Source organism: Coffea eugenioides, chromosome 8 (assembly GCF_003713205.1).
Source record: "Coffea eugenioides isolate CCC68of chromosome 8, Ceug_1.0, whole genome shotgun sequence".
NCBI classification, from domain to species: Eukaryota; Viridiplantae; Streptophyta; class Magnoliopsida; order Gentianales; family Rubiaceae; genus Coffea; species Coffea eugenioides.
Genome location: NC_040042.1, coordinates 43,961,990 through 43,971,755, shown reverse-complemented (window position 1 = coordinate 43,971,755; position 9,766 = coordinate 43,961,990). Strand labels below are relative to the sequence as shown.

The window sequence follows — 9,766 nt, the reverse complement described above, 5'->3', positions numbered from 1 at the left end:
ATTTTGGTACATAATATATTAAAATATATTCACTAAAAGAATACTTTAACTTCCTTATAATTGTTCTATTAATTTTTTAAAAATATTAATTACTTGACAAAATTCTTGTAAGTGGTTAATTTTATCTAGATTTAATTTATCTATATCCTTCGAATGGAGAAATATGAATCAATATTGAGTAGCAATTACATAATTTTTCTATCTATATTTTTTATTTAAAATTTCCCCTCAATATAGAAAAATATGAATAATTATTGAATAACAATTTGATCATTTTTCTATGTATATTCTTTTATTTGAAAATTCTCTTTCTGTTTTGATTTTTTGAATTAAATAGTTATTAAGAGTGCAAAGATAATGTTATCCATTTAACACATTTGATATTTTAAAAATCTCAAGAGAGCAATGATATCTATATCTATATAAATTTGAGAAGAGATTTTTAGCAACAAGTCTCCACACACCTTCCCACCCTCAATCTCATTTTTCTAGCATTTTACAATTAATTTATTTCATAAAATACATAATGCCCACGTTTGAAACATACTACCACGTCTCCATAAAATAAGGATTCAACTCCAACAAACACTCATCCCTTCACACACCTTCAATTAATACTCTTCCAATTAGCAATTCCACTTCGATTAAAACTCCTCCAACCCAATAATAAGAGATAACAACATAATTTTATCAAAAATCACAATTTACCATCTCTTTCAATTTCCTTCTGGTATCGATCTCTTTCAACTTGCTTCTGATCGATCTTAACTCTCTACTTAATTTCATCATGGAACATGCCCGCTTACAAATATTTCACTGATGCCTAAATTTCAAACTCGCCAATTTGCAAAGGAGGAAATATTTGCAGTCACACCTATAATAAAAATTCTCTCAATTAATTAATTAATGAACAATTATCTACATATTATTTTGAATTAATAATTGTAATCTATACAATTTTTGAATGGTTTTAGGTTAAATATTTTCGGATACTTGCTTATATTCAGAGTATTAACATAGACAATATGTTCCATAAGTTATGCAAAAATTGTGGACAACCATGTGAATCTCATTTTTTAAAAATAGTTTGTATCCATTGTAATGACATAGTCGACACTATTGTTAGGTAATTATTTTCATATATCTTTAATTCTAATTACATTTTTTTATTGTATATCACAATTTCTTCTTGATAGATACAATGTTAAGATACAAGTTAGAGATTTTAGTAGTAACCTATACCTCGCTCTTCAAGACAGACATGCACAATTTATATTTCGTGATGATGCTTCTTATCGTAGAGATTTAAAAGGGAAGGTATAAATTATTTATACGTATATTTTTTTATACAATATTATTTACAAACTTCAAAAACAAATGATAATTCTAAATTCCTTATGCTCTTAATTGTTAGGAAAATGATGGTATATTGTTCGACTAACACATTAATTCATGCAAAAATCGTGCATTTTTATTTACAGTACGAATTCCACAAAATTCAACAGAATTAATTAAACCCCCAATATTGGCATTCGTACTCAGAGTTGATTAGTGTGAAGAATGCTTCCACCTTCATAAAAGATTATCAAATCGAAGGCAAAATATTTGTAAGTATTTCATTTACTTATCAAATTAAATATTCAGTTACATTTAATTGAACCCTTATGTCGCTCAATTTATGATATAGATTTCTACTTTTTTTTCAGGATTTAACTTCCATCAATGTGATAGTTTATAAATAATGGAGATGTTTTTATCATATATTGAACTATGCTACAATATCTCATTTTTTAATTATATTTTCATGTGCCCTAAATTATATGAACAATTACATGAACAATTACGTAGATTTCTTACTCTTTTTAAATTCCTCCATCGATTATAATTTCTTTCAAAAACATGATCTACTGTGCATAGCACAGGTGTTTAGACTAGTTATGAAAAACTTGAGAAGCGGTTTCTAAGATTTTTCAAAAAAAAAAAAAATTCCCCGAACCTCAGGCTTGCCTGCAAGCGACCCCTTCGGAAGAAGCAAAATATCACGCATCCATAGAGACAGATGTTCGTTACTGAAGCGTCTCGCATCTGCCAGCAGCGAAGAAATGTTTACATGATGAAAAGCAAACAGACGGGCGTTGGGCATTCCACTGGTTCAGTGGGTGTGTGTGTTTCATTCCGTTTCGGGAAAAAAAAAAAAAAAAAGGGAAGATTTGACAGAAAATACTTATTACACTGTATTTAAAATTCTATTTTAGTCTGACAAACAATAAATTGAAAGAAAAATTAACGATAGAAATGGTGTGGGATTCAAGGCCAATTAACCCAGTCAGTCAGATCCAAAAGCAGGCCATTGGCCTAATAGACAGAGATGAAAAGACATTTTTAGACAATCAGTTGAAGACAAATTTTTGCCAAATTAAAGTCTGTATCTTTAATCAGCTAGAAAACATCCAAAAGAAAACAAAAAAAGGGAGAAAACCAACAAGTTACCATCAAAAAGGGATTCAAGAAGGAAGCATCTAAAAAATTATCAAAATGTTGACCAGTTCACCATCAAACCAGTGAAATTCACACAAAAACATTCACATGATGAATTTTGTTGTGTCCTATTTCCAAGTTGGTTTCTTGTCATTTCATTTCATCTGGACAATTCCTGCAGAGACTAGTTTATGTATCTTATTCATCACAAGAGGGTTCTTCGTGTGTTCTTGTGCTGCTCTTGGATTATCCTGGAAGTCATTCAGCACCTGTGCAAACAAGAAATCCGGATTAGAAACATGACAGCAGATGGCCGCTCGAAATCCACATTGACTCAAGTTCAAGAGCTCTGGCATTGTGTAGGAAACACTACATGGATGCTAGAAATCTACCTGTCTCATTACTGGATCAGTGAGGATATTTTGGATTTCAGGATCCTGCATTGCCTTGGCCTGCAAATCCCAATGACCCCACCCCATATTAGATTTTTACATATAACATATCTTAGTAATCAACTACAGGAGGAGATGATCAAACCTGTCTCTCCTTTAGCTCCTCAGGGGTTAGATCCCCGCGGCTTGCCTTGTTAATTTGTTCGACACATCTGCAGTGATTTTTTTTTCAGTCACCCAATCATCACTGGATTGAAGATGCTGCAAACATATTATTCAAAAGAAGAGACATTCAAGGGTGTATCATATAATTTACCTTCTAACGCCATCTAACAATTCCTGGTTGTTGCGATCAAGCTTCAATCCTTCCTGGTATGTTTCTAAAGCCTTTTCATATTCTTTCATCAAAAACTGGGCAGCACCCTTTCTTGTATACCCCTTGACAAATGTCGGATCAAGCTCAATGCACTTTTCAGCATCTTTCAATCCCTCAGGTAAAGCCGCTAGCTTTGTATAGCAAGCAGCCCTGTTACTATAAGCCTGAAAACAAAGCAAATAAATCATGCATTATGACAGCTGAAAGAAAGAGTTCACTATCCAACTCAGAAGCATATGTTCTTTTACGCAGCCTAACTTTCCAAATACACAATCTTGAGATAAGGAAATACCCTTGGATCTTTTGGGTTCCGCTTGATGGATTCTGTGTAGTGCTTGATAGCTTCTGGGAACTTCTGCTCTTTAAAATACTGATTCCCTACAATATGAATATTGCAAGTATTTAATATCTACATTGGGGCAACAAAAAGAACACCCCCCCCCCCCCCAAAAAGGGGGGGTGTTGGGGGTGGATAGGGTACCTTTTTCACGCTCCTCATCAGCTATCTGTGGATCAAAATACTCCTGTTGCTCTAGTTCTTTCTTTGCCTTCTCAGCTTCATTGAGCTTCTTCAGTGTGTCAGGATTGCGGTGCTCTGTCAGTGCCTTCTGGAAAGTCTCAATAGCAGGTTCATAATCCATTGAACATTTTGCCATCTTGACTAAGGCAGTTCCCTTTCTTGTCAGAGCCCTTGCGATCATCTTGAAGTCCGACCTCAGCTCTCTTCCTCTTTCAACTGCTTTGTCACAGTCTTTAATGCAATCCTCATACTGTTGTTCATGAAACCACAATTATCAAGGATGGTGAATCAAAATTAATGAAATAAAAAAGTAGACTACACATTTGATTTAAGTCATGTCTCACAATAATTCCATAAACTACCTTGAGGGCAGTACAAAAATGGCATCCCTAAAACGAGTCAAAGCAAAACTGAATTTTTTTCCCTCCCCATCCTACATCTGTAGTCTTTAGAATAATCCCTGCAGGCCTCTTATACTAACATCTCAATATGTAAAAACACCAGTATCTCAAAATCATCCGCGCTTCCAAAACCCAGCATACTAACTATGTTCCTTACAGACGCCAGTCAAGCAAATCCAAGACATAAGCCAAAAATGCTAAATTAATTGCAGTCAAATAATTGATCAAGAAACAAACTTGAAAGAGAGTCAAGATCACCTAGAATCACAATACACTTCTCAATGTGCATAAGAAGAAAACTTGAAAGCAACAGCAAGCAAAATAATAAAAATAATATTTGTATCGTCAAAAAATGCCACGTAAAGATGTCACTCCCAGGAATATAGGCAAAATAGCACCCGGTGGAAAATAGGTACTTCATAATATCCTCAATTACCCGATACATCATCCCCGCTGAATAACCCCCAACCAAATAACTCATGAAATTTCAAACTGTACTTTTGTTCTGTAATCACATACTATCTGTTTTCCCCCAGGGCTAACATCACCAAAAATCTCCACTTCCAACACCAGTTCCCATATCGATTCCCCAAAAGAAGATACTCCCCTCAAAATCAGGACAATCAATATTGGGACTCCACTCAATCCTCTAACACTTCTAACGTACAATGCCAATATCCACGTAAAAATCAAACCACCAAATTATCAACAATCACATACACCTAAACTAGTGATATACCACACACCCCAACATGGCAACCTCTAAACTGTAGAAGAATAGAAGACGTATACACCAATCAAATGCATAAATGCATATACCATAAATTGACAAAAGAAGAAAAAGCTTTCGAAATTTGGTATATCATACCTTCCCCATTTCCAAGTATACTGCTGCCCTATTGGTAAGGAAGGAAATATCCTCATCATCAAGCTCAAAAGCCTTAGTGTAATGCTGGATTGCAGCTTCGAAATCCTTCTTTTTATAGGCAGCATTCCCAGCTTCCTTCTCCTTCTGGGCCTGGGCTTTCCTCTCCTTAACCTCCTTTTCTTCCCCTGAATGCTCCATTGGTTCCGGTTCCGGCTCGGGCTCGGGCGCCTTCTCAGGTCTCTTCTCCTCCTTCACAGGCTCAGCCTCCGCAGGCCTCTTGCGCTCCGGCGACGACTCGGGCATTTCGGTATCTTCCTCTGGCCCACCTCTCGCATTCAACTTCAAGCCCAACAACACCCCGAGAGCCTGCATTACCCTCTGGTCCTTGAGATACATATTCAAACTGCTGGGATTTTTCTGAATATCCTGCATAGTCCTCACAAAATCAGGCTGTTGGAGCAAAGCCCGCGTTGAGGGATCCGCCGTAAGCTTCGCCCACATCTCCGTCCCGGAGAAAACATCCCCAAACGGGCTTGGAGGTTGCTGCGCGGGCCTGGATCGGGCCTGAGCAGATTGAGCATCAGCAAGCCCAGATTTAAGAGCATCATTATTGGGGTCAATCTCAAGACCCTTTTTGTACGCCGAAACGGCGTCGTCGTAGCGACGCAAACCTAAATGAGCCGCCCCGAGACGGGAATAGCCCTTGGACCAGTCGGGTTTAAGCTCGACGGTTTTCTCGGCGTCGGGGAGCGCGTCGGAATACTTACCAAGAGAAGCATAGGCGGCGGATCGATTGGAGTAGAGGACGTGGTTAGTTGGGGAGAAATTAATAGCCTCCGTGAAGTGGCGGATGGCCTCGTCATACTTTCCGGCAGAGAAGGCGGCGTTGCCCTTGGCCTTGGCTTCGTCAGCCATTAATCAATCAATCAATCAATAACAGTAATTAGAAAGAAGCTAATCTTGGGTATGGAGGATCAAGCTGCTTCTGTTTTTTTCTTTCTTTTTCTTTTTGGGGGGAGGTGGGTTTAGAGCTGATGGATTGGCAGATGGGGTTTGGGGATGAGAGGTTTATAAAAGAAAACGAGGACGAGGAGGAGGAGACCAGCGGATTCTAGGAGTCAAGCAGGTGACTCCGGACTAAGCTAAGCAGTGGTGTTCTGGAATGTTCGGCGGGCGGGATTTTGGAATTAAGTTTCTCCTAAGGAAAATAAATATACTTGTTTTTTTTTTTTCGAAACGATAGGAAAAACAAAATACTTGTTGCTAAATACTAAAAGTGGCACAGTCAGACTTGTATTTAATATTTCCAATACTAATTCCACGCAGAGATGGGTTGAGACGCGGATCCTAAACGGGTCATCTTAAACATGGATATTTTTTCTTAGGTTCTTTAGCTCACAGTTACAGGCATAACTCTCTCTCATCTCTCTCCCTTAGCACTTCATTCTCCGATTGCGGATGGCAACTTTCTTCTCCGGCGACGTCATAAAATTTCCTCCCTCTGATCGGAGAATATCACAGGTTGCTCCACTGACCCCTTAAACCTTTCTCTCTCTCTGCGATTTACCGCTTGAGAACTTTTATGGGATACTGCTTCAATTGCTCTTAAAGGTCAGTACTGTCATTTACTTGTATGTAGTACTTAAAAATGCATTTTTTTTATTGTTACTGATGAATGTGTCTCTAAATTGGTGATTGCTAGAATTTATGTAGATACAATGAGATTTTATCTATTGAACAATTTGTGCCCCCTCCCCAAAAGAAAAAAAAAAGAACAATTTTGGCCCTTTTCGTAGGTTTTAGCTTTTTGTTCTTGTACGCATTCTTGAGTTGATTTAAATGGGTTCTTTCTTTCTCCTTGACGGTATTTGATTTTCACATGTGCATGTATGAGCTTTGCTTTTTACCTAGGTTAGTTTTTTTTTTTTTTGGGTAACCATTTGTCAATGGGGTTTGCCCTCAGGGGTCAGGTGGGTGTGATTGGAAAAGAAAGATTCTATAATTTGATTAATGTGTTTGAATAACAAAGATATGGCAATTAAACGTGTAAAAGAGCACATGTATGGCATATTAACGAAAAATAAGTTTAGAGACCATATCTTTTGGCTCATTGAAGATTTATACTATTTCACCTGATAAGAACTTTTCTGAAATAGTTTGCTTGAGTAAAGTAAAGAAAATTCAGTAATATGGATTTGGACATGGATTATATTCAGTAATATTCATTCTTATACTTGGTAGTAAGTCTTAAGAGCTTCAGTTTTCTTACTAAAGGATACTCAGGTTGTTCTTTAATTATCAACTTAAAATGCTTATTGTGCTTTGAATTTTACTGGTCAGCCGGGTTGAGTTAATTAGAAAAATTATAGATCCTACTGGACTATGTGCGCTATTGTTAAGCAAGAAAAATGATCTCTTCATTTGTTGATACTTGCCTCTTAATATATGTAAGCTTTCAGTTGTGCTTTTTTAGTTTCAAGATTATGTCTTGGATGTATGGTAATAGTGTCCAATCACGTACAGCAATTCAAGTCAGACTCATGGCTGATTAATGTAAATCTTCAATGAAGGGTCAATTTAAGCAAAAGCCTGGCAGTTAATTCTTAGTCGTTTAAGTAAAATTACTTGCTCTCTTCCCCTTCATATCAACATAGAATACTTGGTTTCGAAACTTGAGTTTCACTTTCCATTTCTGTCATTGTGTTTGACTGATTTCCTTATTTGTCTTCTAATTTGTGTTGAAGTATTTAGCTTCTGACTTTCTAATTGCCCTTGGCAGAGAATCATTGTTTACATCAGATGAGTGGTGCTTCTACATCTAGTGGCCTAAGAGCGGCCTTCTCCTATTGTGTGCAGCAAGTACGAAATTATGATTATCCTCATTACCTTTGCCTTCTTGAACTTCCGCCAAACATGCGAAGGGCTGCCTTTGCATTACGTGCTTTTAATGTTGAAACAGCTAGAGCTATGGATGTTGCTTCTGATCCTAAAATCGGCCTTGTGCGCCTACTATGGTGGCAAGAAGCCATAGACAAAATTTTCTCCCACAAGTTAATTGAGCATCCGGTTGCCCAGGCTTTAACATCTATCCGTTCTGAGCATAAAATAAGCAAAAGCTGGCTGAAAAGATCAGTGGAAGCTCGCATAAATGATGCGAAAAGAGAGGTTACTAACATTCCAGAAGCTATTGAAGAACTAGAGCGATATGCTGAGGATACTGCATCCACACTACTGTACATAACCCTTCAAGCTGGTGGTATTACATCCACTGCTGCAGATCATGCTGCATCACATATAGGCAAGGCTAGCGGTCTCCTTGTGCTGCTCAGGTCATTGTCTTACCATGCCAGCCGCAACCGTCATTTTTCCTACATACCTGCTCAGGTGGCGGAGAAGCATGGATTGCTGGTGAATCAGGGTGGTCGGAGAGAGATTCAAATTGATTCTCGTGAGGGAATATGTAATGCAGTTTTTGAAATAGCATCTGTAGCCAATGTGCATTTGCTAAAAGCCCGGGAGTTGTGTGGAACAGTGCCTGCCGAGGCTCGGCCTGTACTCCTACCTGCTGTGCCTGCTGAGGCCATTTTGGATTCTCTAAGCCGTGTGCAGTTTGATGTGTTTGATCCAAGGCTGAATCGAGGGATATTAGGGACTCCTCCTTTGTGGTTCCAGATAAAATTGAAGTGGTATTCTTGGAGAGGAAAATACTGAAAGCTACTAAAATTGGTGATGTGCAAATTAGTTAGAATTCTTGCTGGATGGATGGAACAAGTACAAATTACAAAAGGCATGAATTCCCTTGGCTTCCTGGCACACTTACCTCATGATAGTGGTAGGAATAAGTACGAGAGTCGAGTAACTATGATTATAGTGCCCGGAGTAGATTTATTTGTTTGCTTAATATTTTGCCAATAAAGGCTGTTATCTTCTATGCCACTTCAAATGAGAATCCACAAGGCTACCTGCAATAAAGGAGTTTTTGCTTATAGAATCCACGAACTAGCTTCATTAGGTTGCCAACCAATTTTGTCTTCGGTTGAAGCAATTATAGTAGAATGCAAGACACACTGGATCTATGGCCATATCTTGTCATATACTGCCATTTATTTTTTTTATTTATTATTTTTTTAAATAAGTAATATTTCTATATTTCAGGCTCAAGGTTTTCCCCTGCTGCCTACGTATACCGTACTACCGTAGTACTCGACAGTTGCATATATCAAGGAAGATCTCAATAGGTTTTTTGTTTTTGGTTGAGGTACCCTTCTCTGCAGGAAGTTGATTCAGGAGACTATTTCCGCTGGAGCAATTTCACTTGGCCGCTTAAAATTTAAAGCTAGAGAGGCCTTTGCGTGACTAAAGATGAAGTAGGACAGATTGCAGTTGAGATAGGGATTATTGAAACCGAGAAGATATTTTCCGTTTTGCCCTCAAACTTTGATGATTTTCCCACCTTCAGTTTTTTCCAAGGTCAATTTTCTTAGCAGTGAGGTCATTTGATGACAAAACTGTATGAAATCATGAGAACAATGTCGATGTCGAAATGTTTCCAAATCTTTTATGCTATCCATGCATGAGGTGAGGACCTTATGCTTCGTTGGATTGTTCATGGTTATAAAACTTGATTCGGTCTGGTTTGGTGGTCGAATCAGTCAACCCAGTGAACCAACATAAGATTAGGTTGGACTACTAATTAGATTCTTCGAACAAGAAATTTATTAACTAGTCAAT

General features: G+C 37.7%; 2 protein-coding genes across 2 annotated transcripts; one reads left to right on the top strand and one right to left on the bottom strand.

Moving 5' to 3' along the window:
- Positions 1-2,364: 2,364 nt before the first annotated feature.
- On the bottom strand, positions 2,365-6,187 carry LOC113779671 (hsp70-Hsp90 organizing protein 3-like). The gene is made up of 7 exons (XM_027325347.1): positions 5,036-6,187; positions 3,728-4,016; positions 3,539-3,624; positions 3,187-3,410; positions 3,016-3,082; positions 2,871-2,930; positions 2,365-2,747 (listed from the first exon to the last, which is right to left on the bottom strand). The coding sequence occupies exons 1-7, from the start codon at positions 5,948-5,950 to the stop codon at positions 2,634-2,636; spliced, it is 1,755 nt and encodes a 584-aa protein (XP_027181148.1). The 5' UTR covers positions 5,951-6,187; the 3' UTR covers positions 2,365-2,633.
- Positions 6,188-6,406: 219 nt separating this feature from the next.
- On the top strand, positions 6,407-9,196 carry LOC113779673 (NADH dehydrogenase (ubiquinone) complex I, assembly factor 6). The gene is made up of 2 exons (XM_027325351.1): positions 6,407-6,646; positions 7,815-9,196. Exon 2 carries the CDS (start codon positions 7,835-7,837, stop codon positions 8,744-8,746), a length of 912 nt encoding a protein of 303 aa, XP_027181152.1. The 5' UTR covers positions 6,407-6,646; positions 7,815-7,834; the 3' UTR covers positions 8,747-9,196.
- Positions 9,197-9,766: the final 570 nt, after the last annotated feature.

Excerpts from the sequence above, each read along its gene's own strand:
- LOC113779671 (XM_027325347.1), bottom strand. The coding sequence starts at position 5,950 with ATGGCTGACGAAGCCAAGGCCAAGGGCAACGCCGCCTTCTCTGCCGGA. Across the intron at positions 4,017-5,035 it reads TATACTTGGAAATGGGGAAG|TATGAGGATTGCATTAAAGA; the intron begins GTATGATATACC and ends CATGAACAACAG. Across the intron at positions 2,931-3,015 it reads AGGAGCTAAAGGAGAGACAG|GCCAAGGCAATGCAGGATCC; the intron begins GTTTGATCATCT and ends TGGGATTTGCAG.
- LOC113779673 (XM_027325351.1), top strand. The coding sequence starts at position 7,835 with ATGAGTGGTGCTTCTACATCTAGTGGCCTAAGAGCGGCCTTCTCCTAT.